This window comes from Thermothelomyces thermophilus, chromosome 3 (genome assembly GCF_000226095.1).
Source record: "Thermothelomyces thermophilus ATCC 42464 chromosome 3, complete sequence".
Taxonomy (NCBI): Eukaryota; Fungi; Ascomycota; class Sordariomycetes; order Sordariales; family Chaetomiaceae; genus Thermothelomyces; species Thermothelomyces thermophilus.
Genome location: NC_016474.1, coordinates 687,027 through 700,888, shown reverse-complemented (window position 1 = coordinate 700,888; position 13,862 = coordinate 687,027). Strand labels below are relative to the sequence as shown.

At 47.3% G+C, this 13,862-nt stretch overlaps 3 protein-coding genes across 3 annotated transcripts; 1 reads left to right on the top strand and 2 right to left on the bottom strand.

The window, feature by feature from the left end:
• Positions 1-434: 434 nt before the first annotated feature.
• MYCTH_2062265 (uncharacterized protein) lies at positions 435-1,832 on the bottom strand (the record flags this gene model as incomplete). The annotated part of the gene is made up of 2 exons (XM_003662535.1): positions 435-1,357; positions 1,439-1,832. 2 exons carry the CDS (start codon positions 1,830-1,832, stop codon positions 435-437), a joined length of 1,317 nt encoding a protein of 438 aa, XP_003662583.1.
• Positions 1,833-4,383: 2,551 nt separating this feature from the next.
• Positions 4,384-5,806, bottom strand: MYCTH_2303364 (uncharacterized protein). The gene is made up of 2 exons (XM_003662534.1): positions 5,597-5,806; positions 4,384-5,540 (listed from the first exon to the last, which is right to left on the bottom strand). Exons 1-2 carry the CDS (start codon positions 5,731-5,733, stop codon positions 4,565-4,567), a joined length of 1,113 nt encoding a protein of 370 aa, XP_003662582.1. The 5' UTR covers positions 5,734-5,806; the 3' UTR covers positions 4,384-4,564.
• Positions 5,807-5,950: 144 nt separating this feature from the next.
• On the top strand, positions 5,951-9,401 carry MYCTH_2303362 (RAD5-like protein). The gene has a single exon (XM_003662533.1). It carries the CDS (start codon positions 6,005-6,007, stop codon positions 9,377-9,379), a length of 3,375 nt encoding a protein of 1,124 aa, XP_003662581.1. The 5' UTR covers positions 5,951-6,004; the 3' UTR covers positions 9,380-9,401.
• Positions 9,402-13,862: the final 4,461 nt, after the last annotated feature.

Sequence of the window (13,862 nt, the reverse complement as noted above, 5' to 3'; positions counted from 1 at the left end):
AAGAGACTATATTATCTCTAGGCCACGAGCATAATGTCGTTCAAAGTACAGAACACCAATGTACGCGTCCTTTGCCCGGATTATAAACCGTCTTTCGATTGATTGACCCCACTTAAACGCCCTATCTTGATCCCGCTAAGTTTTGATGACCCGCCGTTTTGAGCCCCTTAGAAGATGCATCATAAAAACGGAACAGAAAAAATGAATATCAAAGGGTATCTTCATATACAACCCAGCTCCCAGGAACACAGTTTTGACCAAACCAACGATGCCGCTCTCAAATCAAAACATCCATCAATAAAGCATCATGTCATGTGCATGGCCGCTCTCTGTCTCTCTGTCGTGTGTGTCGTGTCTCCTCTCTCGGAGCTCATTTAGCAGTGGCAATTCCCCCCCTTGCGGTGACCGCTTCGAAGTGACTAGCGGCAACCACGTTAGATGCGCGAGATATCCCCTTGCGCCTGGGCACCGTCTAGGGGCTCAATCAGATCGGCAATTGAATTCTCGGCCGACAAGTTGGCTTCCTCAGAGTAGGCGGGAGGGCTAGGGGGCACATCCTGATAGATGGGAGGGGCCTCGTTGTCCCAGCTGATGCCGATTCCCGCCCGCTCCGTGAGGATGGTGCCAAAGTGCATCCGCAAGATGCGCCCAACACCAGTATGCGTCACGAGAGACGGCTTGTTGACAGGGGCCCATTCCTGTGAGACAACCATTTCGACTATGAGTTGGTGGGTCACCTCAGTCCCGTCACGACTCTTGCTGTCGCACGCATACTTCGCATTCTTTGCCAGACTATAATCCAGCTCTAGTTCGACAACACTGTCCGTGGCGCTCGTGTAGTTGCTCTTCCAACCAGAGAATAATGTCTTCTCCCCAATGATTCGGGTTTCCGAGCGAACGACGCCCTTTTTGCTCTGCTGCTCAGCAGCTTCGCCTAGTTTCGGGCTATGCCGCTCACATGCTGGTGCGATCGTCTTTGTTGTCTCTTCGAGCTTCCAGGTCAGCTTCTTCAGCTTCCAGTATTCGACCGTGTTGACCTTCGCATTAAGCTTGGCGATACCGTCGAGACGGAGCGATAGTGTGTAGCTGCCAATTGGGTGAATTACATGGGGGTAGTGTGCGCTGGCTTTGATATTGGTTGGCGGAAAGACGCGGACCGAGTGATGAGGTGTCTCGGAAGTCGGAAGGCTGCGCCGAACATCGAGCGTCTTTTCAAGCAGGATGGGTGGCAGCGAGCAGGAATTGACTCTGGGAATGGCCTCGGCCTTGAACTCGTACGAAATTGAAACCAGCGGGCTGTCCATGCTGGATGGAAGGTGCCCTTCCAGCAACACTGAGAAAGGAAACGAATGCTCGCCTACGGGGAATTGGAGTAAGCCTCTTGTTTTTGAACAGGGAATACGGACGGGAGGTGCGGATGCGAATCTGTGAAGCGTACCTTTGGCCATAACAAGCGGGTGTTGAATCAACTCCCACCGCTTCAGCTCTGTGCGCTGGTTTGCGCAATCTGCACAATGGTTCGCAAACGGCCTCTTCTGGGTGACTCGGATGTTAAGGGTTGCGACGAGCGTCTCGATCTCCAAGCCTTCTTCTTTGATGTCCAGAAACAATTGGCCCGAAAGCAGCGCCCCGCTGCTTGTTTGTGGGTCGCCGTACATAACGAGAGGGGGTGATTCAAGCTGCCAATCAAGAGTTGCCGGCGCCGAGGTGTTTGTCTCCTTGCTCGAGCGACCAAAATGCATTCCGGGGAACGATATCCAATGGTGTGTGTGGTGGGATCCATGTTCCCGGTGAAAGTCTAAGGAGGAGCTGCTTGTCCGCGAATCGGCCATCTTGACACGCGGGGAATACGGCGGCACAGGAGTATCGCCTAAGTCGTCTTCACTGACCAAGGCTAAAGATGCCCTCCCGGAGCCCTGCGAGCTCTTGGCGATCCGGTCCGGGGAGCACCTCCGTTTGTTTTGGGCGCCTGGTGTCTTCTTTTTGGCGAGGCTTGGAACCTGGGTTTCGATCGAGTGTGTCGACGACCGAAGGAAGTCCACGACCCGATGTGGCATCTTGGCTCGCTAAGACGGACAGGCACGGATACTCCGCAAGATCGACTAAAACGCCTGGTCACGCCACAATGATGCAGTTTGGAAAGGCAAGGCTTGGCTTGTGCGGGAACGAAATCAACGCTCCCAAGGCGCCAAAACCGTCATTAACAACCTTAGTTCGTGCCCTGGGATGCGAGCAACAACGGCAACGGCCGTGCAGCCGAAGATGGGCGATGGCTTCGAGGTAACTGCGGCACCTAGGCTCGTCGGCCGGGTATCGGTAGTCTTTAAGTCGAGGTAGAGGGAGCCTTTGCGAAGTTTGATGTGTGTGAATGGCAGCGAATGTCGGTGACAGTGCCGTATATACTCGAGCAAAATAATTGGGTTCAGATCTAAACGAGTAGAATACCTGTCCCTTTAATATGAAGAGAACTCTCAGTGCGAAATGCAGGTCAGACCGTATTTGTATTTTCCAGCAGTGAGCAAGGCGCAATGCTGCCGGTTTCCATCAAGTAATGGGATGTAATGGATGTGGGGCAAAGTGACAGGGATCACTTGCCCGTCGATGCGCGAACCTTCGGTCCAGAAGGACCGCCCGACGCCCTATGCCTCTCTTTCCGTCTACACTAGCAAGCAACACTGCACCTACCCTGGCGGCTGTACTAGTCTCCGCGGCCAGGTTGACGGAAAGAGGCAATGGCGCAGCGTCTCGCCAGTTCAAGACGAATCGATGAAGATCTGTCAATAACCTATACGAAGGTACTTTATCCGTATACCTAGCAAGTACTTGGTACGTTATAAGGTATTTCTAGACTTATAACTACCTACGTATCTTACCTATATATATATGTATTATGTACATTCTATTAGGTTGTTTCGGCACATCGTTTTCACCAGTACTACGGAGTATACGTCCGTACTACGGATAGGGTGGTGCTGTCACCGCTGCATGATGGAATGATATGGCGTCAGTATTCGACCCACAATCAGGGACCACTGAACTGCCCGAGGCTGCACTGTTCTAGATCTAGTTTGGCCCCACAGCAGCAGAACAAGACTCGACCACTTGAGCGCCAAACTCTTTTACGATCACATGGCCAGGGACTATGGTCATTGGACTCTCTAGTGCTTGTGGTCACCTGGTGTGGAGGCAATAGGGTGGAAATATTAGAAAATTTTCACTTGTTTTGACGGCAGGTGCAATTCGCAAATGTTTTGTGTCCACTATCTCGATTACCGTCTACATTGCTTTTCCTTGCTCTTACATGGCAATTCTGGGAAGTCCTTAATATGTGCAGGACCATTTAACAACACTTAAGTATCTTTGTGGATACCCCTTCATGCCTATGTTATATGATACATATTATATATACCTATACCAAGTAGGTCCCTACGCGACCTGTATTGTACTACCCCGTAGGCCAGGTAGAAGAGAGTAAGGGATGGGTTTCGTGGAATACCGGCATGGTACGTACGTACATTACATGCAAAAGCATAACTCGTCTAATACAGCCATGGAGACGGTGCCTTACAGAAATCATCCGTCATGATATAACCCGTAGTGTACACCATACCATGCCATCCTATTTATGCGGCCGACGATGATGAGATCCTTTTGTGTTCCTCCGTGTCTTACCTGTAAAGCGTTCGGCAATCCGCTTCAGACGAAAACGACATTGAACAGGCTGTAGTGTGTACGAAGTGCACTACTCCGCACCCCGTGCAGGAATTCCACAAATCGACTGGTCGGCGGCCTGAGACGGGGCGGCCGCCATCGGGGCCATGTTCCCGGCGGGAGTCGCCCCTTCCGTCGGCATCGGAGTCGGCCGAGTGTGAGGCGGTTCCCTCATCGGTCCGTAGGCGGTGTCCTGAGAAGTAGGCCGGCATCTCCACAGCTTTAGTCGGCAATCTTGATACCATTGCTATTTACGTAAGATGCACAGTATTGAACGGTTCAGGTAGACTCTGACACCACTAGAAGCCGTAATTGGTACCCTTCGTAGTACAATCACGACGGTGATCAAACTACTTGCAGTATATTGCGTGAGCTTTTCCATTTCTTCTATGTAAACCGCCACAATGTCAAAAGATCTGCTGATGAAACTTCGGGTGGACAGCATACCTCAGCAGTGGGGTCCCACCGACCAGGACTTTCGGGCCGTTCATTGCCCTGGTAGCACCAGAGCGGTACCTAAGCGGGGACTTCAGCAAAATCTGTAAAATCTCTGTTCTCGGTTATCGTCGGCTTACAGCCTTTTCGCCGAACAGCAACACCAGAAAGGTACCGTGCGACCAGCTGTGGATTGGATTGTGAAGAACCTGCCATCAAATTACAGTCAGGGCTGAGTCGAAACCTGGTCTCGTCACCCCTACCGATAGACTGGAGCGAAATGAATTCGCGATAGCGAGGTTGTGGACTTTCTGAATGTGGTCTCTCAGCAACCTGATGAGTGTTCTACAACACTGTCTGATCTACGACAAGCCCCGCTGCCTCCCACCAGGATGGAGGTGCTACACTTTCCGACATCTCATATCTCGTGCCGTTTTAGCGACCTCCAAAGTCCCCAGGGCAACTTCCAGCTGTTCTTAACCGTGAAAGGGTCAAAATTGGCGCTCTCTAGGCGCTGAAGATAATCCCTTGCCGCGATTGCCTCCAACAGTACACCAAATCCGCGCTTGACGTTCGATGTAGTATCCTCGTCGCCCTGTAATAGTCCGTGGTATGCGTGTTCTCGCTCCCCCACGTGTTCATACTCATGTCCGGGTTCCTGACCGGCTTGCAACTTCTTCAGCATCTCGCGGGCCGTGATGAGGTGATCGTTAGCACGGGTAGCGACTTGGAAAACGGCATCCTGAAGGCCCTCGGCATTAGGCCCGCGGCGGAAGACGTCTTCCTCCTTCAAGCCCACCTCTGCCATGACATCAAGCGGGAGCAGTAACGTTGGGCTTCGAGTATTCCCAACATTGGATCCCGACGGACCTTGTATGGGTTGTGAAGGCACCGCAAGGATCGGTATGCCCCGTAGAGTTGCGGCAATGCCATATGCCTTGCCAATGTGGCTCGCCAGGTGGTCCATATGCATGGATCGCATTGGCATCACTGCAAGAGTCATGTACATCAGGGTGGCATACGTGTTCTCAGCGTAGTCTTCCAAGGCCGCTAGACTTGCGAATGGCCTGTTTTCTATGTGCTTCTCCCGCGTGCTGATAAATCGCAGGAGCCAGAACTTGATGGAACTCGTACTGCTGGCTCCTGCCCGTGCTGCGAGGTTCGTGATGGCGCTATGCAACAATATCGAGATGGGCTCCCGCGGTGGGTTACCGGCGAATATGCTGCTAATCGTGTCTCGCCAAAACTGCATTCGAAAGCGGCCGATCGTTGGGTTTGACACAGCCTCGGGCAGGCGAGCAAGTTCGAGGTTTAACGTCCGGAGAGCATCGTATGCATCCCGTGCCGAGCTGGGGATGAAGTGCCGGATAAGATACGCTTCGTAATCTCCTTGTCTAAGCGGCCATCAGCTGAGGGTCCGGAATGAAAGGGTAGATAGCCGGTTGCAAACCTGAGCTGATTCAGACAGTATTTGCGTGCTTTATCAACGTCTGAAGCGTCTACGCTCGTTGCAAGGCCACGGCCAACTTGAGGAGATCTCCGTAGCAAGAGTTTGAAGCCGCTTCCAGCGGCTGTGACTAGAGTCATATGGGGCAGACATCTAACTGGGAAACACCATCTTCTTCATAGGACCGTTGTGCATCTGACTTGCACAGCTCGGCATGCAAGTAGCAGCCGCCAGCGAGGTGATGCAATTGAAGAGCACAGTGCCCACTTCCGTGGCAGACACGTGGTCACATGACATGCGCGACGATTCGCGGGTTTGGCGTCGCGTCTCCCGCGAGTTACCGCTCAACGCCTTCCACAGACTTTCGTTCTTCCCCGTCGCCATTCTCAATGTTACTCGATTTCCACGACTATGGACGGCCCTGGCTCTGATGAGCCGCCTACCAAGAGGCGGCGGTTCTTTGCGGATGCGACCGACGAGACCACCCAAGCCTGTAACAGCGCCGTTGGCAAGCCTTCTGCCGAAGCCGAAGTTGATCATAGAGGAGCGTCTGGTACACCGTTCCCCGATGACAGATGCTTTGTTCTGCGGCCCAATGTCGACGAGTCCACCAGCTCCGATCTGTCAGGGTCATGCTGCGCAAAACCTCCCATCGATGTGACGCACCCCGCTGTCTTTGACCAAGGGACGTTCGAAAGTTTTGTCGGCAAGAAAGTTGATTCAGATTTGGTTGCCCAAATTCGGGAGAGCTGCGGAAATGACTTGGAGCGAGCCATCAACATGTACCTTGACGGGACCTGGAGGAACTTAAAACGAAAATCGACGGTCTCGACCCCTGTGCGCCCTACTTCTGGCAGATTACCTCCCAAACCCGATAACTCGATCCAGCGGCCCCGTCCTGCCTCCGCTCTGCAATCGATGCCCGAATCTAGATATATTGGCGCGTTTGGAGTTGAAGGATGGGCAACACGCAGCGGTAATAACCTCTTGAGACATGGCGATACTGTCCGGATTGAGCGCCAAAGGATTCAGGCGCCAAAATCCCTCCAGCAAAAGGCACCGAGCAAACTTCGGGCGGCTCAACATAGCGCAGCCGCAGCCAGGCGGGTCGATGTGATCGTCCGCTTCACCGACGTTGCCGGCAGAGAGATCGGGCGTTTGGCCAAGGATACAGCAAACTGGGTGTCAACACTGATAGATCAGAAGATTTGTTCATTCGAAGGCACTTGCGTCTATGCTCCTGAAAGGCTGCGCACCAATGACACAGTCTTTCTGCAACTTCGATGCTCACTGATGAGGTCCGCCTTCTTTGGCCGCGAGCTCCGGGTCGCAGACAACAGGACAACCGGGAGATTTGAGGAGAGCGAGACATCCGAAGAGAGAGAATTGCGGCTCAGACAAATTGCGCTTGTCAAGCTCTTCCAGGAAATCAATCTTCTGCCTACCAGGGGCAACCCGACGGCAGCAAAGAACAAGCGACAAGAGCTACTCGAAGCTGCCGAGATGGCTGAAACAAGAGACAAAAATCAGCCGAGATCTCCTCAGGACCAAGATGGTGCGGCTCCGTCATCTTCCTCGGAGGATAATGAAGACGGCGAGGAGCTTGAACAGGACCAACTCGACGCTCTCTATAAGAAGGCGCAGTCATTTGACTTTAACACCCCAGAGACGGAGCCTGCTGAATCGTTCGCCTTGACATTGCGCCCATACCAGAAGCAGTCGTTGCACTGGATGATACAGAAAGAGAAGAATGTGCGAAACGAAGAACGAGAAACATCCATACATCCCTTGTGGGAGGAGTACGCCTGGCCTACAAAGGATCACGATGACAAAGATCTTCCCATTGTTGCTGGCCAACCTTTTTTTTACGTCAATCCGTACTCGGGGGAACTGTCTTTGGAATTTCCACGGCAAAGTCAGCATTGTCTCGGGGGAATTTTAGCCGACGAGATGGGCTTGGGCAAGACGATCCAGATGCTTAGCCTCATTCACACGCACAAGTCCGAAATCGCGGCCCAGGTCCGCCAATCTAGTCGGCCGGTGTCGTCGGTCAACCAGCTTCCGCGTCTTCCTTCCTCTCTGGGGCGCGATACTGTGACAAATGCCCCATGCACGACCCTCGTTGTCGCGCCCATGTCTCTCCTCGCCCAATGGCAAAGTGAAGCGGAGAATGCCTCAAAGGAAGGCACTCTGAAGTCCATGCTATACTATGGGAATGAGAAAAACGTCGATCTACTAGCGCTCTGCTGCGAGGCCAACGCGGCAAATGCCCCGGACCTTGTCATCACAAGTTATGGTGTGGTGCTATCTGAGTTCACCCAGATCGCTTCTAGACATGGCGACAGAGCCAGCAGCCATGGCCTCTTCTCGCTTAATTTTTTCCGTGTCATCCTGGATGAGGCCCACAGTATCAAGAATCGCCAGTCAAAGACTGCCAAAGCTTGTTATGAGATTGCTGCAACTCATCGATGGGTGTTGACAGGGACGCCAATCGTCAATAGGCTCGAGGATCTCTTCAGTCTTGTGAGGTTTCTGAGGGTGGAGCCGTGGAACAACTTTTCCTTCTGGCGGACGTTCATCACAGTGCCATTCGAATCCAAGGATTATATGCGTGCTCTGGACGTCGTTCAGACTATCCTGGAGCCGCTGGTCATGAGAAGAACGAAGGATATGAGGACGCCGGGTGGGGAGCCCCTAGTGGCTCTGCCCCCCAAGCAGGTGGAGATTCTGGATGTCGAGCTCTCCAAGGCCGAGCGTGATGTTTACGACTATATCTACACCCGAGCAAAGCGAACCTTCTTCGCCAACGTCGAGGCCGGCACCGTCATGAAAGCCTTCACCAGCATTTTTGCGCAGATTCTCCGCCTACGACAATCCTGCTGCCACCCGCTACTTGTTCGCAATCAAGAAATCGTAGCTGACGAAGAGGAAGCCAACGCTGCTGCCGATGCCGCCTCAGGGCTCGCAGACGACATGGATCTCCAGTCGCTGATTGAGCGATTTGCCGCGACGACGGACGATCCAGCGAATTCCAACGCGTTTGGCGCTCATGTTCTCAATCAGATCCGAGAAGAGGCCGTGAACGAGTGCCCAATTTGCGCCGAGGAACCAATGGTTGAGCAAACGGTCACTGGCTGTTGGCACTCTGCCTGCAAAAATTGTCTTTTGGACTATATCAAGCATCAAACTGACCGCCACGAAGTGCCACGTTGCTTCCAGTGCCGGGGAGTCATCAATTACCACGACCTGTTCGAAGTGGTGCGGAACGACGATGACCCGGATGTCGCAGAAGCCGGTCAAGGGCCGCGGATCACTCTTCAACGGCTTGGAGTCGGCAACGCGTCTGCGAAAATTGTTGCCTTGATCGATCAGCTCCGGGCCCTCCGCAGGGAAGATCCGATTATCAAATCAGTGGTGTTTAGTCAGTTCACCTCCTTCCTCGACCTTATTGAACCAGCGCTTGCACGGTCCAACATGCGGTTCCTCAGACTAGATGGATCTATGCCCCAGAAAATACGCGCTGCGGTCCTACAGGAATTTAGAGAGTCAAGGAAGTTCACAGTCCTCCTTCTCAGCCTGAAAGCCGGTGGTGTTGGGCTAAATTTGACAAGTGCCAAAAGGGTCTACCTGATGGACCCATGGTGGAGTTTTGCTGTTGAGGCGCAAGCTATCGACCGAGTCCACCGAATGGGGCAGGAGGATGAAGTAAAAGTGTATCGATTTATTGTAAAGGATAGTGTTGAGCAGCGGATGCTCAAGATACAGGAACGGAAAAAGTTTATGTGAGTTTTCCCTGCTTAGTTGTAATAGTCAGGCACTAACGTCTTATAGAGCGACGTCCCTTGGTATGATGTCTGACGAAGAGAAGAAGATACAAAGGATTGAAGACATTAGAGAGCTTCTTAGTTAGGACCAAATAGAGAAAAATAAAGCATTATTTTATATAGTATATATATATATAAATTTTAAAAGCGTACCCTTTTAGATTTATATAGAAAAGAAATATTAAAATAACCCTTTCTAATTCTATAGATATATATACTATTAATATTAATACTATTAAAGAAATAAGTATTATAATATACTTATAAACTTATATATTATTATTAATAATAATAATCTTATATTATAAAACTATAATATATTAGAGCCTCTTTAATTATATCTAAAGGAAATTATATTTTATAAGCTAGATAAAAACCTTTATCTCTCCTTTATAGGTCATTCTAGAAACCTAATATACTCTAAAGGAACAACTATACTAGAAGGCAGCCTTTAAGTTTAGCAACCTACTAGAAGAAGATAATTACTACTAAATAAGAGGCTAACCCTAGCCTAGCAAGTAACTAGGAGTGCCTTCTATAATACTTAATAGACCTATAGCTCCTTTCTATAAACTAGAACTCCTTCTCTTTTATAACTAGCTAAAGAGATAATAGCTATAGAGCCTATTATTATACCCTTAGGCTTTACCCTTATTGCTATAACTCGGTAGCTATGAATCAGTATAGCCCTAGAAGGCTATAAATAGGTACGACACTATAGCGGTATTTATACTATAGGTAGCACTCCTAGACTAACTATTACAGTCTGTAGAAGTAGGTAATAAAAGCGTTAATTATTCTAAGTACTAGAGGCACTTAGAGATACTATCTAAATATATATTAACACCCTAGCTTATTATCCCTATTAGTAGGTTAGTTAGATCTAACCTATAGATAGTCAAATACTATAATAGGTACTAAGGTTTGAAAAAAAATGACGACCTATTATAACTTAGTAAATACATTAGCTATTCTATAGCGATAGTCTTAATAAGTCGTTCCTATTCCTCTATCCTACGGTTATATCTATCTGCTCGCCTGTTAGTCCTTTTTACTCCTAGCTAGGCCTAGGTTATCTAGGAACGTAGATAGTGCTAACAGGCGTTCCTACTATAGGCGTGTAAGTGTTCTAGCCCTAGCCTAGGTATCCCTAGCTAGGGTACGGTTACTATAAAGTGTACTAGCGGCCCTCTTATATAAGGGGCTCTCCTATGCTAGTGTCTCTAGCTATAGGCGTTTCTAGCCGGTAGTCATAGGCAGCAGGTATATAACTAGGCAGGCAATTAAGCTAGGAGGGGCGCTAGCCTTTATAATAGCTAGTAGTAGCTAAGCTATAGGTACCTAGGCTCTAGGAGCTCTCTATAGTATAGTCGTTAATATAGTATGTTTACTAAGTTAGGTAACTATACCTTCGAGTTACTATAGCTTCTTATCTATACCTTTCTTCTAGTTAAAGATAGCTATATAATTATCATTTATAGCTATCGAAGTCTCCTATAGTTACTTAAGCTCTTCCTTAACCTAGTTAAGGGCCTTAGTAATGCTGTTAGTAGCCTTATCCTACCTCTAAACTATAGTCCAAGCTAGCCTAAGAAGGTCGGCCTTAGTAGCTAATTACTAGTGCTTAGCAAAGTTCTTATTACCCTTGTTATCTTTAGCTATGCCCTAGGTAGTAATGACTTATATAGGTATAGGCTATATAGCCTAGTAGCTAGGTAGGCTATAATATAGGTAGCTAAGTTTAAATAGGTAGCTATTAACTAGAGTATTACTATTTCCTTTAGGCATATAGATATAAGCTATTAGTAGTTTCTTAGGCTTAGGTATACTAGCTAGTACTATACTAATAGTATAATATGTCCTATATATAGTCTTTAGTTCCTTCTTAAGGCTATATATAGCTAGGTTAGCCTTAAAAGAGTTATTACTAGCCTTTTCGTAGTAGTAGTAGATCTAGTAATAAGTATAGATAAGTATATCCTTATTACTATAACACTCTTAGTAGGTATAGGTAAGGCAATCCTTAATAGGCCTAATTAATATACTTATAGATAGGTATAGCGGGCCAGACTTAATAACCCTAGTGCTAATAAAGGGGTCGAACTCTATACCTACAAGGGTGTTTTCTACCTCCTTAAGGCTATTAAAGATGATATAGGCATTATTAAATCTAACCTATAATTTGGCCTCTTTGTTATTTTTAGGGTCCCTCTTACTCCTACGGATGAACCTGCTAGTAGGTACCTTATATTAAGCATGCCTAGTTAGTGTAATAGGCTAGGGTATAGGCTTAGGCAGGAGGAGTGTCAGATCTAGCTATAGCAAGGCCTAGGATATTAGAGTAATAGTAGTAGTAGCTATAGTTTTAGTAATGACTAATATACCCTTGTCATTATAGTGCTTAGTACCCTATCATATAGTTATAGGTAGACTAGTAGGTATATATAGGTATATAGTTACGTCTTAGGTAATAGTATTGATAGAGCTAGAGTCCTAGTAGTTCTATTCTAATTAAGCTATATTCAATTTGTAAGATAGAAGGTCAATAGGCTTAAGCGTTAGAATTGCCTAGTATATAGTTAAAGGTATTAGCAGCCTCTTTTTATTTACTATATCCTATACTTTGGTAATAGCAACCTTGATTAATAATAGTAGGGTTAGCCTAATATCCTAGTCTACTAGCTTGTTAAGGCTATTAGTAGCTAGCTCTTTATACTTATATACCTTATATAAGTTAATTAGTACCTATCTAGTTATACTAATACGTTAGCTATATATAACTATATAGTTATCTTCTATTTTATATACTATATTGCTATTAATAGCGCGAAGCTAGAATCTTTTCTATAGGTTTAAGGTCTTATAATACCTAATAAGGAATAGCGCTAATATACTATAATAGATCTCGGCCTTAGTAGCCTTATATAGGTTAACTATAATCGTAATACTAGCGATAATACTAAAGAGTATAGCCTTTATCTCATTATCGATTCTAACAAAGGCAAATCTAGCCTCTAGGCAAGGGATCTTAGTAATATCGTCTTTATCTATACCATAGAAGGTCTCATAGTTAGCTATAGTCATTTACTCTCCCTAGGACTAGTAGCTATTAACGAAGTAATATATAGCTAGGAGGTAAACTATATTATACTTACTAGCGCTAACGTAGACTATATTAATAATATTACCTAGGACTTAGGCTATAGCGCCTGTCTTACTATTATAATACCATTTAAAGATAGCGTCGTCTGGGAATTATAGGTATAGGGGGCCGAAGGTATTATATATATCGGATTAATCGTTAGTAACGACTAGAGGAGGTATATGCTATAGGTTATTCTAGGGCATAGTAAGGTCTTTGCCCTTAGAATCGAAGTATAAGGTTATATCCTTATAGTATACTTAGACTAGGCTACCTATCGCTAGGTCGTTCCGAACTTCCTCCTTATTACCTATAGTAGTAGTAAAGCCTATACTACTCTTAAGGAAGGTATCTATATGGTTAAGGACCTCTTAGATAACCCTATTATCTAGGCTATTATTCCTACTTATAGGGTCGGAATATATACCTTATATAGGTATCGGCATAGGTTATACTTAGCTAGCTACCCTAGAGCCTATAGCTAATAGTGTCCTTTGCCGATTAATAGGTGTAAATGTAATAGTAGGGGTGTCGGTTAACTTTACTACCGATTATAATATAGGTATATTTTGCTAGCTAGCTATAGGCTTACTTCCTTAAGCCAAGCTTATAGCCGTAGGGCCTTTAGCGCTTTTAATAGCCTACTTATCACTCTTCCTAGCTCTACTTCTAGACTTAGCTATAATAATTATAGCTAGGTAGTTCTAGGTCGATAAAACTTAGCTAAAATCGCTAAAACTTGGTAGTTTCTTATATACACGACCAAATAAGCAAACGGAAGTAGGAAAATAAACTCTAAAGCCTCCTTTTAATAGAAATGGTAATATATAGGCTATAGGAGATGACTATATAGTCATAGTTTAATAAAAAGGCTAGGTTAAAGGGTCTAATGGTTAGAAAAGGGCCCCGGCCTCCTATAGGCCCACAAGGTCTATACCAAGTGTATCTATAGCGCCCTAGCTTACAGGGCCTCGAACTTCTACAAGCCTACCAAGCCAGGGGGTAAGCCGGAAGGCCCTGCCAGGGAACTATCGAAGGCCTAACATAGGGCCCTTCGAGTAGTTACCGGGGCCTATAAGGCCACCCCTATCCGGTGCCTCGAAACAGAAGCCTAGGTACTACCCCTCGACCTCTATCTTAACAAGAGGCTAGCTAACTTCGAAGCCAAACTCGACCAACCGCTCTTACAGATCAGGGCAGGTCAGGGGGCCTCCCGGGTCCCTACGAGGGCCCTTATCTAACAGGCCTATAATAGGCTAAGCCAGAGGTTCCGGAAGAGAAGGGCCAGGGCAAGGGGCTAGGA

Coding starts and splice junctions, on each gene's coding strand:
- MYCTH_2303364 (XM_003662534.1), bottom strand. CDS start 5,733: ATGACTCTAGTCACAGCCGCTGGAAGCGGCTTCAAACTCTTGCTACGG. Junction 5,541..5,596: donor TACTGTCTGAATCAGCTCAG/GTTTGCAACCGG, acceptor ATGGCCGCTTAG/ACAAGGAGATTACGAAGCGT.
- MYCTH_2303362 (XM_003662533.1), top strand. CDS start 6,005: ATGGACGGCCCTGGCTCTGATGAGCCGCCTACCAAGAGGCGGCGGTTC.